At 53.1% G+C, this 21,965-nt stretch overlaps 1 protein-coding gene across 3 annotated transcripts in view; it reads right to left on the bottom strand.

Moving 5' to 3' along the window:
- NCS1 (neuronal calcium sensor 1) overlaps window positions 1-21,965 on the bottom strand; it is a 50,702-nt gene that overhangs the window by 6,723 nt on the left and 22,014 nt on the right. For 2 of the 3 annotated variants that reach the window (XM_032478651.1, XM_032478653.1), the window contains exons 2-7: window positions 20,341-20,365; window positions 9,005-9,143; window positions 7,368-7,446; window positions 6,027-6,115; window positions 5,616-5,693; window positions 3,171-3,288 (exon numbers count right to left, since the gene is read on the bottom strand). In XM_032478651.1, coding sequence (XP_032334542.1) covers window positions 3,190-3,288; window positions 5,616-5,693; window positions 6,027-6,115; window positions 7,368-7,446; window positions 9,005-9,143; window positions 20,341-20,365 — 509 coding nt within the window. In that variant the 3' untranslated portion in view covers window positions 3,171-3,189. Of the gene's footprint in view, window positions 1-1,185; window positions 1,215-3,170; window positions 3,289-5,615; window positions 5,694-6,026; window positions 6,116-7,367; window positions 7,447-9,004; window positions 9,144-20,340; window positions 20,366-21,965 lie in introns of all 3 variants that reach the window. The other variant, XM_032478652.1, reaches the window with a different exon arrangement.

Below are 21,965 nucleotides of genomic sequence, written 5' to 3'. Positions count from 1 at the left end.
GGTAAGATATATGTCCACATAAATTGTATTAAGGAAAACTGACGTGGACACAACAGGATATGAACTTTAAGCCAAATTGAGTAAAACACATTAAAAATCTCTTTTCTTAGTGTTGAGTCTCCAAAATAAAAAAAAAAATAAATGTTTCCTATAAGCTGTTCATTAAGAAAAAAGTCAACAACGTATGGTTATGAACTCATTGTTGCTGAGGAAATATATACACATGTATCTTCATAGAAAGCTGTGAGACAGAAACAAAGAGGGTAATTCAAACATAACCACACATTTTTAAGAAATTAATTATACTGCACAACTTTTTCTTGGAGGGGATACATCAAGAACCTATGTTTGTACCAATTTTCTATGGCCTAGAGGAAACAGAGCAGCTGTCATGTGACAGTTGCCAATGAGGCCACTGGTGGTAATTCACAAAAGGGGACTCTGAAAAATTAGACAACAGATCAGAATGTACCAGGGGGCCCAGAGCTGCACACTGAGCATTTCCAAGATTATAGAAATAACTGTCACATTTCCTTTACAAATTGGTTTGATTGTATGTTCCTATGTGACCTAGTTACTGAGTATTAAGTGTTTGGAAGTGTTCAATTCTTTTTGAATCACTGTAGACACAAAATGTTCACAGTGGTTATATCTGGGTTGTATATGAAGGTTTTTTCCAAATGAACTTTTTTATTGAGGTGTTCTTTTCAAATATATTATCTAATATCTCCTCAATGAAAAAGGATTTCTCATGCAAAATAATAATATTAGAAGCTTCAAAACAGGCCTCCTAAATAAAATGTCAGCAAATCAAATCTGATAGTACATAAAAACACATCATAGGTGGATTAGCATTCAAAAATCAATCAGTGTAAGTCATCATATTAACAACAAAAAAGGGAGAAAAGTTATATGAGCATCTTGATAAATGCAAAAAAAATTTGATAAAATTCAACATCATTCTTAATTTTTTTTTAAAAAAAAAGTGCTATAGCAAATAGCAAGCTAAAAAAGAAGAAAACTTCCTAAATCTGATAAAAATTTATCTACAAAAAGACCTATAACAAACATCCTAATAGTAAGTTATTGAAAGCCTTCCCCCAAGACCAAGATACAGACATCCTAACCAACAGTAAATTATTAAAAGCTTTCCCCCAAGACCAAGAGTGAGACGAGAATGCTTACCTTCATTATGCCTATGTGATTGCAAGGCTCTGCAAGGAAGCAAGAAAAAAAAAAAAAGAACAAAAGGCAGAAGGATAGGAAAGGAAGAAATAAAATGCAGACAATTGAAAAGAATCTAAGGCAGACTCTAAAGATTTAATAAATGAAGTTAGCAGGACCATGGATATATGATCAATAAACAAAAAACAATCGAATTTCTATAAACCAGAAACAAATGGAAAATACCATTTTTAAATTACTACTTAAAATGCCATCAAAAACAACAAATATCTAGGAATAAGCCTACTAAAAGATGTGAAAGATCTTTTAGCTAAAAATAGTAAAAATATGATAGAGAAAAAAATTTTAAAGACCTAAATAAACAGAGAGCTATACCATCTTCATGGATTGGAAGATTCAACATTATAAAGATGCCAATCCCCGCCCCCAAATTGAACTGTAGATTCAACTCAATCCCAATCAAAATCCCAGCTTGTATGTGTGTAGACATTTATAAGTTGATTCTAAAACTGATATAGAAATGCAAATAGGAGGAGGAGGATACAGCTCAGTGGTAGAGCACATGCCTAGCATGCACAAGGTCCTGGGTTCAATCCCGAGTACCTCCATTTAAAAAAATCAATCAATCAATCAATCAATCAATCAACCAACCTAATTACGCCCCCCCCCCAAAAAAGAAATGTGAATAGTCTAAAGTAGCCAAGGCACTCTTGGGAAATAAAAGTGATGAGATCTTGCTTCCCAAGATCAGGTTGTAAAAAGACTGCTTTCATCTTGGGTTCTGTCTCTCCCTCCCTCCCAGAAAGAAAGCTCACCCTGGGGGAAGCCAGTCGCCATGTTGTTAGGTAGCCCTATGCAGAGGGTCACATGGCGAGGCTACAAAACCCAATGAATGAGCTTAGAAGTGGGTTACCTCCAGCCAAGTCTTCAGATGAGACTGCAGCCCTGGCCCGCTAATAATTAGCGCAGTTTACCTGAGACTGAGGGATTTCCTGGGACATGGGACTTTCAGCACTAAATTCAGGATAGTCCTGGGCAAACTGGAATGGTTGGTCACTGTCCTGATAGCTTGGCTGCATCCTCATGAGACCTTGAGCCAAAGACGCCCAGCAAAGCTGTACCCAAATTCCCGATGGCTGTCCTTTTCCGCTGCTGTTTTGCAGCACTGCAGTACGCAGCAATAGGTAACTAAGACAGCGCCGCACGTGTGACAAGGTGCCCAACTTCAGTGCTCATCAGAGGAATGCAAATTAAAGCTACAACAAGCTATCACACCCACCAAAACTGAAAGCTGAAATTTAGAAGACAGGGTAGATCCCATGTTGGTAAAGATGTGAAGCAATGGGAGCTCTCACCCACTACGAGTGGGAGTGTGTGATGGTACAACCACGTTGGAGAACTGTCGGGTAGTATCTATGAAGCTAAATATACCCACGTTCTACGTCCCAGCAATTCTGGTCCTAGGCTTACACCAACACAGTGCATCAGCCGTCCACCAGAAAACCCATACAAAGGTGTTTATAGCCGGGCAGGACCATGGGGGTCAGTTCTCTGCCAGCAAACAGAGGCCTCTGCGGGTACGCTATCATCCGGCACAGCAAATCTGACTGGACAAAAAAAGAAACCACGTTTGAGCTATTGGTCAAGAAAGCCAAGAGCTGAGGTCTCCAGCCATCCGACGGAGGGATGAGAGACCCCTGTCCTCCCAGGCCCCTGGCCCTGGCTGAGAACTGTGATTTTCAGAGTGTTTTCAAACCAGGGAAGCTTCTATTCAAGTATACTCTCAGGCTGAATCTGGGTATATAATAATGACAAAAACAGAGGTGCCTTGGCTGATTTGAAGGCCCTGCCTCCTAGGCCTCCCCAACCAGCTACATTCCCCAAGTGCCCCCAGGAAGCCCAGGTACTTATCTGTCAACCTTAGAAGTCCTGTGGCTGGTTTGCCCCCTCTCCCTGCCCCATGCCCCAGGCTCCCCTCCACTCACCCCAGCTCTGGGCCTTGGACTATACCAGCCCGTCGTAGAGGGACAGTGCCTGCACAATGGACGGGTCCGCCTTGGAGCCTTCCTGGAATTCCTGCAGCGTCAGCTTCCCGTCGGCGTTCTGTGAGCAGACAGAGGAGGTTATAGGTGAAGGGACAACCAGCCTCCTAGGCCAGGGGCCTCCGGCCTGGACCCTGGACAGTTCCTCCCCAAGCCCAGCCTGGGGCTGGTCCCAAGAGAGCTTCCAAAGTTAGGTCAGGAGGGAGGCAATGCAGCTCACGGTGAGAGAAGTCAGCTATAGACAGACCTGGGCACTTCCTGGCTGGGCAACCTCAGGCATGCAGACCATCTCTCTGGTCCCTTGTTTCCCCATCTGGGGACTGGAGAGAATTGCACGGCTTCTTCACGGCACTGGGGTGAGCACTCCATGAGCTCAAGCCGCATAAAGTGCTTGGCAAACTGGATGTGCCCCTAACTCCACAATTACCATCACCACTGCGGTTCATCCCCATAAAGGGTGGTTAATCCCACAGGGCTGAGAGCCTGAAGCACTTCTCTGGGGCCAGCCTTGGAAGGGCACCAAAGCCATTCCTGGAGCAGCGTACACTGGACGCCGGGAGACCCGCCAGGAGGCTGAGCGAAGCCCGTGTAAAGGGATTTTAGGGGATCTCTTGGGGGAGGAAATGGTTGGGCCAGAATCCCTTCTCCTGGAATATTTCACAAGGAAACCCGTGAGAGCAAAGAAAAAGGCCTTGGAGACCACCCGCCCCTCGTCCTGCACCCACAGAGGCAGAGCGTGATGCGGGTTCCAGCAAGCACACCTCCAGGGTCGTCCGTGTATGCCCCGTGCGACCCTTCATCTCCTGGGGTCTTCACAACACTCTGAGAAGAGGTGCTGTCTCCCCACGGTACCCGTGGGGATGCTGAGGTGCGGTCATTGACGCAGGGTCCCCTGGCTGCTAACTGGGGAAGCAGCTTTATACCCAGTCTGACTCCAGCGTGGGCTTTGCTTCCCAAAATAAGGGAAGTCTGAATGCGGGGTTTCACACCTTGGTGTTAATCACATTGAACCTCCCTGCGAGAAAGTTAGTGCTCCTGGCTGCACACCCTGAGGACACTGGGAGGCCAGTGCAGTCTGAGCCTGCGTGTCTTTACTGCCTCTCTGACACGTGCTGATCTCGCTTTAAAAAAAAATAAATTTATTTAAAATTTTTGGGTTTTAAAAAAAAACTTTACCTTAAATATTGGGGTTTTTTAAAAACTATTTCAGATTTTTGGGTTTTTTTTAAACTTTATTAAAAAATTTTTTTAAACATTTTAAAATTTGGGGGTTTTTGTTTGTTTTGGGGGGGCAGTAATTAGGTTTATTTATGTATTTTTTTAAATTAGTATTATTTTTTTTTTTGTAGTGGAGGTACTGGGGATTGAGCCCAGGACCTTGTGGATGCTAAGCACGCACTCTACCACTGAGCTGTACCCTCCTCTATAAAATTTTGGTTTAAAAAAAAACTTATTTTAAGATTTTGGGTTTTTTTAAACTTTATTTTCAAATTTTGGGTTTTTTTTTTTTTCTGATCTCACTTTTTTTAACTAAGGAAGTAAGGTCTCGGGCTCAAAGCTTTCAGGGCCAGCACCTGCACCCAGGCAGGATGTAATAATAAGCCCAAGGTCACTGTCATTGTATTCTTTTCTTTAAGACAAGACTAGGTTTCCTTATCATCCTGGTGTCGAATTCCCATTTAAAACAAAGTTATTTCAGGTTAGAAGCAAAGTTTGATATAAAGAAGGTTTTATTAACGTGGGGTCTGCGGATAGAATTCAGCAGGTCTAGGAACTAAAACAGGGGACGTGGGGGTCTTTCTTTTCACTAACTTCTAACTGAAACTGAGCTCTTCCTTCCATGCGGAATCTAGGTGACGGTCCCCCCAGAACCAGCGGTACCTGTGACTGTGTCACCGGTGGGGAGCACGGCACTTTCATAGCACGTCACGGCTGCTGCAGGCACCACACGTGCCTCCCACGTGTGTGTCACGGCTTCAGCATCGTGGGGCGTCAGACCCACCACTGTCTCTCATGATCCAGCGTGCTCATACGGAAGCCCATATAACACCACATCACAAATTCTTTTTAAAAAATATTTCGATAGCTGTATTCCAAAATAGCTTCCTTCTTGAGCCTATGGATTTTATCTGATGCACTTAAAACCATTATTCTGAGAAGTCCATAAGTACTTCTTCAGAAAGCCAAAGGGGTCTATGGCAAAAAAAAAATTAAAAGCTTACAAATCTTAAGTTGGTTAAAGAAAAAGTGTTGGACAAACTTACTTAAAATCCTGGATGTTTGAAGGGGCTGGCTGCCGACAGGACCAGAGGCCATCACGCCAGGCATGCCGCCGGCCTTGAGCCAGGCCCGTAGGTGGTCAGTGGTGCCTATGGCGGGGGGTCTCACCTTGTCCATCATGGCGAAGATCCGGTCCACCCTCTTCTCAGGGGTGTTCTCCTCTTCGGGGAGCTCCACAGTGTTCCCCTGCCAGGGACGAAGAGGTGGGGGTGGCTCCTGGCACTCTGAGCTTCAGTTTCTTTGCCCCAATGTATTCCCCACGGACCTGGGCTGGTTCCAGAGGAGGACCACCTCTCCCGTCCACGCCCCTCCCCACCCCCACCACCTGCAATGCTGCTCGGGAGCATCCCACTCACCCCAGCCCTCACCTGCCCCCCAAGGTGCAGATGTGCAGCCAACCCCAGGCAGGGACCCTCGCCTGGCCAACTTACTCCAGGAGGTGCTCCCTGCGGGCCAGGCCCAGTCACTAAATGTGACGCCCCTGGGGCCGCCCCCACCCCATGGGTCATGGCCTCTCACCACCATCTGGTAAATGGCGTCCACGATGTCCAGCATCTCGTTCCTGGTGATGTAGCCGTCGTTGTCCAAGTCGTAGAGCTTGAAGGCCCCTGCGACCAGCCAGCCAGGGTGGAGTCAGCCCTGGACCAGGGCAGGGGAGACAGCCACCCCCCACTCCCCTCTGCACCCCAACATGCAGCCCAGCCAACGGCTCCGTGACTCATCCAATCAACGAATAGTTACATCAAGACACACATACACACACACACACACACACACACACACACACACACGACACGAACGCACCATTTCAGCTAGGGTTATGAAGAAAAACCTGACTATAAAAATGAGGGGGCACTGGTCTGCAAGAGCTGAGGCCTCAGAGGCTGGAGCTGACGGAGGACGGGGAGCTCAGGAGGAGCCCAAAGCCCCCCGCACCCTGCTCCTTCCCCACGCCCCAGCCTCTGCCTCCTCTCAGCCCACTCCCTTTCCACAATGATGCTAGAGCCTGCTATGGTCAACTTAGAAAATAAAATAATATGCCTGGGGAGCAGGGAGGAGCTTTTGCATAAATAAAATCCTCTTTTATTCCTAAAAAGAGAGAAAAAATTGCAGCGTTTTCTCAGTGTTGATGCAAGGCAGTGAAGGTGTCTCCATGGGAAGTGAATTCTGGCCCAGCTGCTTTCGTCTTCCCTCCAGACCCCCTTCCTCGCACCGGCAGGGGTGCACACTCTCCTCTCTGTACCCTTCTCTCATCCCTCCTCAGGGCCTTGGCACATGCTGTTCCCCTGCCTGGAACAGCAAAACTCCTGACTCCTAATAGGGTTGGTTCCTTCCCTGCTGGCTCCATCTCCCTCTTCCTGCCTCGGTTGCAGTTTTACAGGATCTTTGTGGTTTTATGGGATCACATCCCCATGCCAGACTGAAAGCAGGTGCCCGTCTATCCAATGCACCTGTGGATTCCCAGTCTCCTGGTCAGCACTGACACATGGCCATGTTTGGTCAGTATCTGTTGCGTGAACCAGCAAATAAGTGAATGAATGAGATCAGCCATCAAAACAGCCTCCTGGTGGATCCAGCACTAAGACTGGGTCTTTTAACTCCACGCTGTTCTGCCTGAGGTCCCATGTCCACACTTGCTCAAGTTGCCCTTCTCTCCTGCCCCATCTGTCCACCCACCTAAGGAGGCCTCATCCCCACTGCCTGGTCACCTCCAAGAAAACACCTGTGACCTGAAAGGGCAGGACATCTGTGCTACTCTAAGCCCTGGACAGACAAGATGGCCTGGCCCGGGTATTTGGCCTCCCTCCAGCCTGGGACCATCCAACGGCTGCCCAGCAGAGCCCAGGGGGCAGGACTTACACCGCAGCTTCTCATCCAGGGTTCCCCTCGAGGTCACTGACAGCGCCTGGATGAACTCAGAGAACTCAATCCGCCCGTCCTGCAGGAGAGAGGGGTGGGGGTGGCCTCAGTCAGTGCCCAGCCACCTGGTCAGGCCACACCTTGGGCAAGCGGTGATGGGGAGTGCAGGTATACCAGATACCCCTGGCCAGCGGACACCAAGCAGAGTGCATGGGAGCCAAGGGTTGAGGGACCAGGGCCGGAAGGGACGGGGAGAGGGGATTAGAAATGGGACAAGCTGGGCAGGGAGAAGGATGAGGCCAGAGGGAGAGCCTGACTCCGCATCCGGTGGGAGGAAGAGCCAGAGGACCGCCAGCACGCATGACCCTCTCTCCTGGCTCAGGGGCTCTAGAAGAAGGCGGGGCTCTAGACTGTTCAATCCTATTTGTTTCCCAAAAAAGGAAACTGAGGCCCGGAGAGGACAGAGCCCTCCCCAGGGCCAGGTAGTGTGACTGTCAGCTGGGGACACCTGCGGAGAAAGCCAGGGTATGACAGAACAGAACAGAACAGTCCACGCCCAACAGCATGGAGCGTAGACACAAATTCCAGCAAGTCCACGTGAACACGAGGGAGCAGGGAAATGCTGGATGGGACAGAGTCCGGAGGACTGCAGACGCCCTAACAGTGGAAATGCCAACGGTCAGGGCAGCCGTTGCTGGACAGGGGACATTACAACACAGATAAGCCTTATAAACTGGGAGGCTGAAATAAACAAACAAACAAACAAACAAACTGGGAAGTTAAGATTTGCAGACATAAACTACTATGTATAAAATAGATAGGCAAGTTTCTACTGTGGAGCACAGGGAACTATATTCAGTATCTTGTAGTAACCTGGAACGGAAAAGAATATGAAAAGGAATACACGTACGTACACGTATGACGGAACTGTCATGCTGTCCACCAGAAACTGACACAACACCGTAACTGACTATACTTCAATTTAAAAAGACAACACAGATAAGCCTTGAAAACCTGGTGCTCAGTGAAAGAAGCTGGCACAAAAGATCCATGTATAACACAATTCTCAGTTTCCTCATTCTGCAAAATGCGGGTATTTAAAGGGCATCCCTTCCAGGTAGTTGGTTGTAAGGCCTCACTAAAAATAATCCACATAAAGCACTTAGGACATAGTAAATGTTCAATAAATGTCAGTTATGACTATAAATCCTATTACTACTGGAGGCATTTGCATTTTGTGTTTGTAAGAAGTTCAAGGTTTACATATGCGTGCATATGTGTAGATACGCATGTCTGTGTGCATGGTATGTGTGTGAATACATGTATCTCAGTGGATGCCTTTTGCACGTGTGAGTTTGTGCAATGTATACATGTGCATGCATCTGTGTGCAATATGAGTGCACATGTGTTCATGTGTGCATGCATTTGTGTGCCTTTATGTGTGTCTGCACATGGGGGTATGCCTGCATGGGCATGCATTTGTGTGTATATGTGTGACTGTGAGTGCACACGTGTGTGTGCCTTCTCCAGAGGGACTGTGGGTGTGGAGACGCTGCAGGTGCCTGCAGGAGCCACACAGGCTGCTGCCGGAGGGAGGGGACTCAGGCTGGCACAGGCTCCATCCATCCCCAGCTCACCTTGTTTTCATCAAAGACGTTGAAAACAAATGTGGCGAACTTGGTGGGGTCTCCGAATGGGAAGAACTGCTTGTAGATCTTCTGGAAGCCTGCTGCATCCAGCTGCCCGCTGGGGCAGTCCTTGATGAAGCCTTTGTACCTGGAGGTAGCAGACCAGGCGAGAGAGGGTAAGAGATGCCAGGATTACCCACCTGCCAGGAGACACTGCCCAGCGCTCCAGAAGGCTGTGAGTACCTGTCCCAAGAGAGACAGTGCCACACAGGGTCGTAAGCGCAGACCTGGACACCACAGGCATGAGCTCATCCCACTTCTGCCTCTCACTAGCTGTGTGACATGGGACAGGTAGCTACACCTCTCTGAGCCTCATCTGTACCAGGGGAATTAGAGCCACTGTGAGAATTAACCCAAATACTGTGCATAGGGCACTTGGCCTCTCAGTTTCTGGCTCCACACAGGGAACTAAAACAAAACTCACACAAACACTCTCCCTGAAGCCTCGATCTTGCACAAGGCACTCCCACTTCCCCCACCTTCTCCACTGAGCCCCTCCCAGCACCACAGAGCCAGGCAGGCTGGTGGCGCTGGTGGGCAGAGCCACCATATGCAGCCGGCAGCTGGCTCCTCCTACAGGCTGCGCCCCCCCCACCCCCGGTGCACCCACACCCGCTCCCCTGCCTCTGTCCCAGGGAACCATGTAGACTATGTGGAAGCAGTGCAGCAAGCTTAGAGGGCACCCCGATGGGTTCCACCTGGACTTGTCCACCCTGTATTCCCAGTGCCCAGCACAGGACCCTCCAGATGATGGCAACATGGCTTCACAGTCCAAATTCCGGTTCTGCCTTTCACTAGCTGTGCAACTTCAGGCAAGTGTCTTCCCCCCTCTGAGCCTAATTCTCTTCTATAAACAGGGGCAGCTATCACAGCCATCTTGTGGGGACTGAGTGAGAGGATGATGTAGTCATCCTTGACACAGGGCTGGAAGTAAAAAATAATCAGTGGCATGCTCCTCAGTATTATGACCTCAGTGTGTTCTTTTAAACCAGTTCACAAATTGGCTCCTGTGGGTAGTTTGGCAAATCCCACTGGGACATACATTCCTCCTCCAAGGACTCCCAGCACAAAGAAGGGCCAGAGAGATTGATCAGCTATTATCAGCTACCAGCTGTTACCCCTGCTGGACCACTCTCTGCTGGGAAATTAGCAAACCTGATCCCCCCCGGAACGCCTTATGAGCAAGGTATATGATGAAGCCTATTTTAAAGATGAGGAAACTGAGGCTCCAAGAGGGGAAGATTTGCAAGCCCTTGCAGCCCAGACTGGAGCTGATGTGGGGTTTGAAGGAGGTCACTGACGAGGCCAGATGCTCAGGGACACTGGCTCACTGAAGACTCCCCACCTGTCCCAAAGTTTTGTTCTACCCGAAGCCTGCGTGAAGACCCCACTCTCCCCTACCACATCCAGGGAAAGTGGCTGGTGGTGCCGTGACTGGGGTCCCTACACAGAGGGAGCACGTGGAGAAGCCACTGTCCCCCCTCCACCCATCAGAGAACAATCTAAGGGGCCAGGCTGGGTGAAGGGACACTCAGGGCACCAGAAGGAAAGAGCCTTGGGAATTCGAGGTCAGATGTCAGAAAGGAAGCAAGACAGACCTCTTGCTAACATGTCAGCTGTTTCTTAGGGGCGAGGAGGGGTGGGGAGGAGGGCAGGAGATGGAGTGTGGGCACCCACCATCCCAACTGTGCCCACAGCAAGCATGAAGTCGTAAGAGAGGCTGGGCCTCCGTGCGCCTCCCCACCCTCCCCCTGGGGCACCTTGAGGGGCCAGAGGCCCAGGGAGGCAGTCTCAGCCCAGCACCCAGGGTAAATGCCTCATTTCACCACCACTTGGACTTGGACAACAGCCCCATGCCAGGCACTGGGCTAACTGGCTGGTTCCTCGAGCAATTGCCACTCAGCCCTGGGCAGTGGGTTCAGGAATCCCCATTTCACAGATGGAGGCGCTGAGGCACAGAGGGCTCCTCCCATAGCAGGTACCAGGAAGGGACTCAGCCCCGCCGGGTCCCTCCACTTGAAGCCTTCTTCTTAGCTGGGTGTCCCAGGCTCAAATCTCCACACCTGGGCCAGGACAGAGCCAGGGAGGGTTGTTTTGAAGACAAGCCCTAGTCTGTGACCCCAGGACCCTGGGCAGGACGGGTCCCTGGGCAGGAGGAGGGGGCGTGCCCAGTGCCAGGTCTCGATGACCCACGTAGGGGCACAGCCGGCTCCGGAGGTCGGGATGGGGCCGTACTTCCCTCATGTTCCCCTGGAGCTTCCTGATATCCCACAGTGGCTGTGTGTTACTTGAGTGAGTCTAAAAGATTATTAAAAAAAATTAAGAGAGAACAAAAGGTGCCCAAAGCCCTCTCCTGGCCAGGGGTCCCTGCGGGTGGCTGGCTCTCGGGAGGGGAGCTGGCGCTGCAGCAGCGGGAGCTGTCAGCGCTGGGAGCAGCTGCAGGGGGGCCCTGCAGCGTTAATGGGGGCGGGTGGGTGCAGGGAGGCTGGCCTCCGTGGGGGGCCTTCAGGGAGCCTGTACCATTTCCCCTGCAGAGGCTGTCACTGTCACCGTGGGGCCCCAGTCCCTGGGTGCCATTAGCAGCAGCCCCATCCCCACGGGGCAAGGCCCAACTGATGAAGCCTGATGGCCCAGCCTCCTCGTGCCAACCCTCCCACCCACAACCGCACTTTCTAGAGCTTACTGTGCCATCCAGCCTCCAAGGCCTTTGGACCTGCAGGTCCCCCTGCCTACAAAACACATCCTCCTCCTCTTTATCTGCCTAATCTGTTCATCCACCAGGTCCCAGCCTCCCTCCAGGAAGTCTGCCCAGATCCCCCAGGGGCTGCAACTGCCCATCTGTGCCCCCAGCCCCTTGTACGTCGCCAGCACAGCAGGAACCACGCAGTGTCACATTTGCCTCCAGGCTGGGTCCCCCATCCAACTGTGAACTCCCTGACACCACGGTACCCTGATGCTGGTCCAGGGCCTGACATATAACGGGGATTCAGGAAATGTCCAGTGAGCTCAGTGAATAAGCTGAATGAAGGAATGAATTAATGTACACGCAGAGAGGAGAGCTCAGGTGTCAGTCATATTCTTCCTGAGAGTTCCATGCGGAGGGTTAGAGAACCACAGATATACTCCCACCCTCTGTGGATTGACGGGGTACTCGGGGCCCAGAGAGGGAGAGAGACTGACACAAGGTCACACAGCAAGTTAGCAGCAGAAACAGGGCTGAGACCCAGGGCTCCTGATTCCTAGGCTCCCACTTCGTCCACCAGGCTGCACTAGCCCCAACGTTGCATAACTCAGTTGTTCATCATCAGAAGGTGGGGGGCACCCCATCTCACGGGAGCAGAGAGGAGGTCTGAGTGGTTCCAACACCCCAGTTGCCCCAGGTCCCTTTTCAAGTCCTCTCGGCTCTGAGGCCAGGACTTCATGCCACGGTCCAATCCTGAGGTCAGCCCCCTGGCTGGCTGAGCCGGGAGACCCACGTGGGGCACACCCGCTCCCCACTGTGGGCACCCGAGGGAGCTGCTGCTTAATCACAGAGCTCCTGCCCGGAATTCCGTCCCAGGATGACTGAGGAACTACGTGACTGCACCCCCAACCCTGGCCCGGGCTCAGGTTCCAACAGGCCCGGGCCTCCTCCTTCTCCTCCTGCAGCCCCTCCCTCTCTCCTTCAGACCCGATGCTGCCAGGAAACCAGCACAGGGCCTGGCCTGTGCTCCAGTCCTAGCCTGTCCCGTCTCGCTATGAGAGGGGCCTGAGCAACCCCCTTCCCTGCAATATCCCCCGGTTCCCCTGCTGGTAAAATAAGTGCTCAGATTAGACCGGGTTCTCTCCAGCCGCACCACTGACGTTTGGGGCCGGATGATTCTTGGTGATGGGGGCCCGTCCAGTGCACTGTGACAGGTTTAGCAGCATCCCTGGCCTCCACCCACTAGACGCGAGAAGCACCGCCCACCCCAAGTTATGACAACCCAAAGTGTCCCAGACAGTGCCAAACGTCCCCCCGGGCAGAACCACTCCAGCTGAGAACCACAGGCCTAGATGGTCTCTGGGGACCCTCACAGAGCGGGAGGAGGGTCTTCCACAGCGTCTGCTCCCAGTGGTCTGCTTCTGAATTAACAGCTACCACCAGGGACCTACTGAGAGCCAGGCATGGGGCTACATGATTTCCAGGCACCATTTCAGCAAACCATCCCGACGAGCCCAGAAGGCAAGGGTGATTATGCCCATTTTACAGATGGGAAAGCTGAGGCCAAGGGCTGTTAAGTCCCTTCCTGGTTCAGGGCCTTCACACAGCATTTCTTTTGCCCAGATCCCACCGTGACAGGCCACCCAGGAGGGCACCCACTTCAGACAAGGGCTCCGAGCACACAGTGGAAAGGGGTGGGGGACGGATTGCTTTATTCCTGGTTTTACCATTACTCATCTCCCTGCTTCCTGTCTCACTGGCTGCACTGAACATGCAGGAATTCTGTGATAAGAAAAAAAGAGTTTAATTTTTTTAAGCGTAAAGAACTGAAAAAGAAGGGCTTGGACTTTCAAATCAGACCTGGCTCCATCCCAGCACCATCCTTGCCCTGTGTGTGACCCCAGGCAGGCGGCCTCCCCTTCTGAACCCCGGTTTCCTCATCTGTAAGGTGTGAGCCAATACAGCACCTGCCTTTCAGGCCCCGGGTGATCCTCGACAGATGGCCGCCAGCAAAGGACGTCCTGAACATGCGCCCTCTGCTAAGCCCTGCCGCCAGGACCTCCCCCACATACTGGAGCCGGAGGGCCCACCCAGCTGCCCTGCCCTGCCAGCTGTCCCAAGAAGGAGGGTCCAATACATCCTCTGGGGGCCCCAGCTCGGGCCCCAGGCAGTCCTTCCTAATACTGCCCTGGTACATGGGCAGGCCACCTGGGGACATGCCAAGAGCCCCGACACCCCCTCTCCCCCGAGTCACACAGCTTGGGGACTTATATGGAGACCACCCTTGACACATTCTTGTTCAAGAGCAGGGGTCTTGACTCTGTTTAAAGGTCGGAGGAGAAGCTGGGAAGTAGTCCTGGGACAGGGCACAGCCCCTGAGCCCCGCACACACAGAGCCTCCATCCCTGTGAGCACACGCTTCTGACATGGGTGACTGCGCTGGGGAACCAGCTCTCCGCGACAGGGTGGAGACGGGAGGAGAAGATCCTGGATTCGACTACTGCATTCTTACAGCTCTTTAAAAGGGAAAAGGAAAAGGCAGTCTGTCATTTCATAAAAACACTGAAGACTGAACGCCACTTACGAAACACTCCCAACTAGACACTGGGCTTCCTCCCCGTGAGCTCCCCACCTCGGCTTCTGTCCCCCGCTGCACCAGCCTGCGTCCCCCAGGGGACTTCAGCACCTCATCTGCCCCAGTCCCTGCTGCCCCTGCACCCAGCTCAGCTGACACGTGGTGGGTGCTCAGTAAAGATTTACTGAATAAATGAACCAAACAATGAATGAATGAGTGAGGGAGGGAGGGAGTGTATGAATGAATAAGTGAATGAATGAGGGAGTGAATGAATGAACAAACGCTGGTCCTGACCCACGGATCCAATTCCAGCTCAGCTTCCTGTTCTCTGCACCTGGGGAAGCCCCAACCCCACCACAGCCTCGGTTCCCCAGAGGCCCTGGCCTGCCAGGACTTTCTGGAATTCACTGCTCTCAGTTCCAGCAGAGCCTTGTCCTCTGGGACCCAGCCTGCAGCAAGCCCCACATCACCCCCACGCCCCACTCCTTCCCTGTATAGGGTTAAGTATGACGGTGGCTGCTCTCTGCAGTGTGGAAAGTGGGAAAGACACAGATGGATGGGTAAATGATAAAGCATACCCCCCACTGCCATCAGCCAAACGCAGCCGGGGCTGCCACGGCGGCCTTGGCAAACTGTTCTCCCATTATCTTTTCAAACACCTCCCTTCCCGTGGTGCTCCCCTCCCAGAGCTCCCCAGGGACCTGCCTGCAGACAGTCCTGGAGGAGGGTCCCAAAAACATCCATGAGGATGATGCCTCTTCCCTTCTCCACTCCCCTCCCCTCCCCGCTTCTCTCTTCTCACCCCCTAAGCTCCACCGCCTTCAGCTTTGTGGGGTTCCTCAGAGCCAGAGCCAGCAGGGCTGAGCCCCTAGGCCCCAGGCCATAGAAGCAAGCGAGCTGGACCCAGACTCCAGCCAGAACAGAGCTGGGTGACCCAGGCGAGTGTCTCCACCCCCTCTGAGCCTCAGTTTCTTCATCTGTAAAATGGGCTGCTCCTAGACTGAGCCCACGGCACTCTTCTAAGTAGCAGCCCAGGGCCTGGCCCAGAGGGGGCGCCCAGCGGATTTAAGGAGAGGCCGCCTCCTTCCTTGTGGCTGCCACTGCGAAGGACGGTCCAGGATTGACAGCTGGTCCTATTGAGGCTGCTGCAGAATTCCTCCTGCTCCCACCCACTGTTTTTGTTACAATATCATCGGGTTATTTGGTGATTATAAAAGTAATAAAAAGCCATAACAGAAAAGTTGGAAAATAGAAAATATAAGAGAAAAAAAAATACCCATAACCCACGGTGTCACCACCCCCGCACTGCACACCCACTGCCAGCCTCTGGCCAGTCTCCTTCCCATCTTCTTCCCCGTTCCCCCACCCCCCCCGCCGTGGAACTGTGCTGGGGACACTATTTGTGCCGCGCTGTTCCTACTCAGGATCGCGTTCTCTTCGCCACCACCCCTCTGTTCCCTCCATAAAGGCCTGGGACCTGCTGTAGTGTCCTTGGAGGCTCCCACCACAGTTCCTGACCTTCCATTGTGATGACTCGAGCTCAGAGTAGGAAATGAGACAGTCAAGAGCAAGGGATCTGGTGGGGGGGGGGGGTGGCTTCAGGCAGCTGCGGATCCGACACTGGCCCTGCCTCCCTAAGCCCCCAGCCTCCTCCCCCTGCCAAATACAGAGCTGGGAGCAGCTGAGATGATGCCGTGGGCACCCAGCACGGAGCCTGGTGTGAGGTGAGGGCCCAGCCAGCACCGGCCCAAGCATCACGTCACTGGAGTCTGGCCTGCGCTCCTGACAACCTGGGGCCTGGGCTCTCCTGGAGGACCTGGGATCTGCCCAGCTTTGCATCTGCTCACTGGATGGCCCAGGACAAGTCAGAGTCACATAAGACCCCTGGGCCCAGTTCTTCCGTGTTGCAGCTTCTAAAAGTCAGCACAAAACAAGACGATCCCTTAGCAGGCTGGAGAAACAGGGGCAGGGTGGTCAAGGCAGACGTCTCCCAGGAGGTGACATTGCAGTGAAGATGCCAAGGTCAGGGGCAGAGGGGACAGCAAGGATGGAGGCCCTGAGGTAGGAAGGAGCTTGGCACAGGTGAGGGGCAGCAAGTGTGGCTGGTGCCTGGTGAGCCAGGGCAGAGGGAAAGGCCAGATCTCAAGAAACCCTGAGGGCTGGGCAAGGGGCTGGGGCTTTATTCTAAGTGCAGTAAGAAGCCACGAAAGGGCGTTAAGCAGGAGAGAGAGAGAAACACAGGAGGAAACAGAAGCCACCCTGGATGAATCTACCCAGGCACATCTCAGGTGGGACAGGAAAACTCTGTCCATTGTGGCCCCACCGCTCTCCACATGCCCCTCCCTCCCATTTCCCCAGTCACACCCCAGATGGCTTGGTCCTAAATTGTCTGCTGCTGGGAGGCTGGGCTCAGGAGCCCCGAGTTTCCCCAAGGGAAGGCAGGCATTCTCCAGCTATCGGGTGCCAGAGAGATGCTGAGGATACAAAGGGGCACAAGCTGGAGGCTGTGCTGAGCAGGATCCCCTGAAAATGGGCCAGGGCATTTGGGATGCAGGTGCTCATCCCATTCATCTCCCGTGCAAAAGACAGGACATGGTGGGCTGCAAGGATCTGGCCTCTGGCCCTGCAGGCTTATGTTATAGTCCTGGTGAACCAGTAAGTTTTAGGCTGATCAAGAGAGAACAAACTGGTTCATTTCAAATGCTAAGAACAACTACACTGGCTATCCAGAGCACCAGAGGAGACTGATCCAGTGTGCCACAATCTGTGATCCATTACTGATGTCTGCTGTGGGCACAGGCGGGGAGAGTGGTGGTATGAGTGTCACTCTTTAAGCATCCCTGCTCTACCTTCACACCATGGCCATTCTCGACTACAACAATGAGGTGCGTAGCAGGCTGACCCAGGAGGGTTAGAGAAAAGCCTTGGAGGCACCACCAAAATGAGCAAAGGGCATTTACTTGAGGTTCATGGAACTTTGTGGCAAAGAAAAGATTTCTTTTTCTTTATAAGCTCTTTAGAGAGTTCCCCTCCTGCAAGGACAAGGGCCCATGTTTTGTTGTAGGAGCTTCAACAACTATCCTCTCCAAGCCAGCCTCCTTGGCCTCCCTAATCTTCTTCAAACACTCCTGTTACCAATGCCAAGCTTCTGTCCTTGCCGATCACTGTGCCTGAAACAGTTTCTTCCACGGCTGAGTCCTGTGGTCCAAGTTGTAGCTCAAAGTCCGTCCACCTGTCTGGGCTTCCGTTTCCCCATCTACATAACAAGGAGGGCGACCTGCAATCTCAGGATCGCTCCCTAGTTGTCCTGATGAGGACATCAGTATTATTAGCCATATCAGCATTATTAACACCACCGACAGAGAGAAGATTACCAGGCTCTGTTCCAAACGCTGATTATGAATTAGCTCATTTGGTCTTCACCATATTCCTATAAAAGGTTGACAATTATTTCCCTCACTTCTCAGGTGATGGAGAAACTGAGGCATCAAGCAGTCCAGTAACTCATCCAAAGCTGCTCCACCAGGTTACCAGCCCAAGCCCTGGTCCTGGAGCCCCTCTGGCCACTTTGCCTCCAGTCTCTCCCAGGAAAGGCCCAGGCGTGAACTCGGGAGGACACCAGGGCTCAGGTGTGCCCTGCACCTCCTGGGAGTCAGGGGCCTCGTCTAGGGAACACAGTGATGGGACACTCCTCTGGGTGACTGTGAGGACCAAACGAACACGCCCATGTCTGAGGGTGCGCCTGGCACACGGTGGTGCTGGGGAGGTGCCCACCACCTCTCAGGGACAGACCTGGTCCTCATCCCTGCTCTGCCCTTCTCTGGGCCTCAGCTTCGTTTTCTTGTTGCCATGGAGATGATAAATCATGTCAACCCCCAGGACAGTGCCCAGGAGCCAATGACAACGTATATGTGAATCACTTAGGGGTGTATGTTGGGGGCCAAGCACCTGCTATGGCCAGGCCCTGGGGACACAGGGGTGAATAGGGCAGAGCCGGCCCTCAAGACCAGGAGGGGAGGCAGAGAGGGATGCAGATGTGTAACTGCTGTTTGTCCCAGGTGTGTCCCAGGCTGTGACACTGGGTTGTGGAAGGTCAGAGGAGGCCCCTAACCCAACCTTGGGGATTGGGGAGTTTTCAGGGAAGGAGGTCTGAGGGTGAGGAGGTGGTGTTCCCAAGCAAAGGGGAGGAGGGGTGTTCCCAGCAGGGGGAACAGCCCAGGCAAAGGTCAGGAAGCCCCAGAGAGTAAGGTGAGTTCAGGAATAAGATAGTAATTCAGGCAGGCCAGAGGGCAGAGGGCAGAGGGCAGAGGGAAATGGCAGTGAGACTGGAGGGGTCAGGACAGCAAGTTGGGACAGCCGGGCCTGGTAACCACGTAACCATGCCAAGGCGCAGACTTCACCTGAGGTCCAGGGAGAGTTTAGGCAGAAGCCTGACATTGTCAGGTATTTGGTCAACAAAGACCTCTCTGGCTATCATGTGGGAAGGAGAGAGACCATGTACAGATGGGGAATCCAGGAAGGCTTCCTGGAGGAAGTGACTCAGGTGAGCCTTGGTCGGGTAGAGCTCAGATGGCCCAGGAAGGAAGAGGTGGGGCTTTCCAGGAGGGAAAAGTGAGTGACAAAGGCTCAGGAAAGTGGGGTGAGGCATTCAAGGAGGGACAGCCTCGGGGATAAAGACCTAGAAGCAGGAATATTTCTGGAACGCTCACCTGGGGAAGCGGAAAAGTAGAAAATGAGGTCAGAGGCAGGCCAGGCCCACATGTTGGGTCCTAGGCTGCGGGGGAGGAAGAAGGGGCAGCAGCTGCTCCCTCCACATCCACTCCTCCTGCCGGGCAGCCAGCTCACCACCCAGGTTCTGCCTACCTGGCCAGGATCCCAAGCAAGGGGTCAGCGAAGCTGGGCAGGGCAGCCACAGCTCTCCTCCTCCGCAGCCCAGAGTCAAGGACATGGAGGCGTAGGGAGTGGCCCCTGGGGGAGCCTGGCCCTGCCCCTAGCAAAGCTCCCAGAGCAGTCTCATGGCCTGGGCCCTTGCGGTGGCCCACCACGGCCTGGCTGTGCTGGAGGGCACATCTGCAGGTTTCAGTTCCCCATGTGAACAGTGGGCGGAAGACCGCTGTCATCTCTTGGGCCCTGAGCTGTGACCTTTACAGGGAATGTCACCTCATGATTCCTTGTCATACACATGGGGGAATCGGAGGCTCAGAGGGGTTAGATCACTTGAGAAACAGGAAGATAGGAAGAGGCAACAAAGCTAGGACTCTGGGGCCCATTTCTAAGCCTTCAGACTTCACTGGAAGGTCTCCGAGCCTGCCTCCTCACTCACCTACCCACTCCCAGCTCAGGTTCGCCTTATAGTGTGAGTCTCCCGTCTGCTCCACATTCCACAATGACAGACAACACGCCACTCTCCTCTCCCAGGCCCGAGGCAGGCACCACTAATCCATTACAGACCTCAGTAATCCCTCACTGCTTTGCTTCCATTTGCTCCATGACATACAGACTCAGAATCCTTCTTAACACAGCATTCCAGGCAGCTACTATAGAGTGATTAGAGCTGGCATCCAAGAAGAAACCTATTTGGCATCCTTGATCCACTCTGATCAATCACTTAGATGGGGTGGCTGAACCCCAGGGAGGGGAAGAGACGTATTAAGGCCACAGAATGATTTAGGGAAATAGTCGGGCCTGGGACCCAGTCTCCTGACTCATTTTCTGGTCCAAACTCCTTCTTTGGGTGAGCAGGGCCTGGAGTTAATACTTCAGGGCCTGGGGGTCCTCAGAGATGATACACAAGGCAAGGAGTCCAGCATCCAACCCCTACCATCTACCCCACTTCAAATGGATCTACGTCAGTCCCTTATGAACAAAGGAATCTGAATAAAGTTTCCCTAGACTGGTTGGTGAATAAGACACTCTCAGAGGGCCCTCCAGGTGCCCCTGTCCCGGGCAGCTGGACTGCCGCCCCACCAGCACCAAGCCAACACCTCCACCCCCACCCCAACAGTCTGGAGAAACATAGCTACTCACCACTGCTGGACTTCCTTCTCGGTAACTGCAAGAGAAAACAGAAAAGTAGCCTTTTAGCTCAGGGAGGTGTTTCAGGGGACAGACAGATGCTGGGGTGCCTCCTTCCTGCCTTCCCCACCCCAGGCGACACCCATGTCTGGACCCCGAAGCCAGCTCTGAACAAGACGCCCCCTCCCACTCCGTGAATTATCCTAGTCAGGAGCTCCGTGTCCAGTCCCCCCAGGGGACAACACTGGTCCATCCCCTCCAGATGCCCACTGCACTGCTGGGAGGATGGCTGAGTTCAGCCCCTTGCAGGCAGGGATGGCTGCTCCCTGCCACCCTGAGGTGGGCAGGCAGGACTGTTGTGCCAAGGCCAGCACTGAAGATAATTCTTTCCCATCACTCATGCCTGGGTACAGGACGATCAGAGAAGGCGCTGGCTGCCCCAGGCCCTCAGCTGCCCTGCCTGCATGACGGGGTCCAGGGCAGAAAGGCAGAGCCCCTTCTGCAGCCCCAGCAGCAACCAGCACTGTCCCCTCCTCCACCCCTCCCTCCAGCCCCTCCAGCGCTCAGTCTTGGGCTCTTTTACAGGCAAGACAAGAACGGAGCCTTGAACCAAAAGCTGGAACAAGCCATATAAAGTAGCTGAACCTCTAGCCAAGCCCAAATAGTTATTCTTTACTGAACCATGAAAGAAACAAAATGTTTTTTTTTTCTGAAAAGTACTGAATCAGTTCAGGTTGGAACAAAACCAGCTAATTTCTCTAAAATCACTGAACAAGAACATCTAAGCATCCCTAAGGCCTCACTCATGCTCGGTGGTGGAGGGAGGTGACCTTGAGAGAGCGCCTTCAGCTCCCTGTGCCTCAGTTTCCCCGTTTGTAATGTGAGAACAACGGTAACAGTACGTGCCGCACAAGCCGCCCCGGGGATCCAGTCAGAGCAGATGTGAGAGCCCCCAGTCCCCAGCACGGGGCCTGGCACTTGAATGTGCTCAGGACAGGCCTGTGGAATGAATGAATGAATGAACGAACGAACCAGCGAATGGACAGGAAGCTGGACGTTGGGCGCAGGTTGGGTGAGTAAAGGAACTGGAATCCCTCCCCAGGGAAGTGGGGAGGGAGGCCCAGGGGGTACCCTGGGCCATTTGTGCCTGATCAGACTTGAGGAGGCCACTTTTCAAAACTGTTTAAGGCAAGCTCATAACAGCCGCCAAGTCCTGAGTGCCCACTGCGAGCCTGGGGCTGTGCCAGGGTCAGCGCCCTGACAACAGCTCCCAGGGAAGACAGCATTACGCTGCCCTGGCCCCACATGGGGAAACTGAGGCACAAAGGGGGCAGGACGTGAAGTGCGAGAGCGAAGGTCTGAACTCAGGTCTGAGGCTCGGCCCCCTGGCCCCCGGCCCAGACCCTGGGACAGGCTGCAAGCCTCCGCCAGGCCCCTCCTCGTCGGCCCTCTCCTCCCACAAGCTCAATCAGAGGCTGAGGAAGAGACCCGTCCACAGCAGGATGCTGATAAAAAGAGAGGTGTCGGTTACTGGAACAGCCAGACCTGGTGTAAAAGAATGCAATTTGCCAAGAGGGTTTTTAGAGGGTGGGAAGGGGGTCAGGTGTGAGGGTGGAGAGGGAAGGTGTCCCTGGTCT

This window comes from Camelus ferus, chromosome 4, assembly GCF_009834535.1.
Source record: "Camelus ferus isolate YT-003-E chromosome 4, BCGSAC_Cfer_1.0, whole genome shotgun sequence".
Lineage (NCBI taxonomy): Eukaryota > Metazoa > Chordata > Mammalia > Artiodactyla > Camelidae > Camelus > Camelus ferus.
Note: the sequence above shows the minus strand (reverse complement) of the source record. Positions and strands in the feature narration are given on the sequence as shown.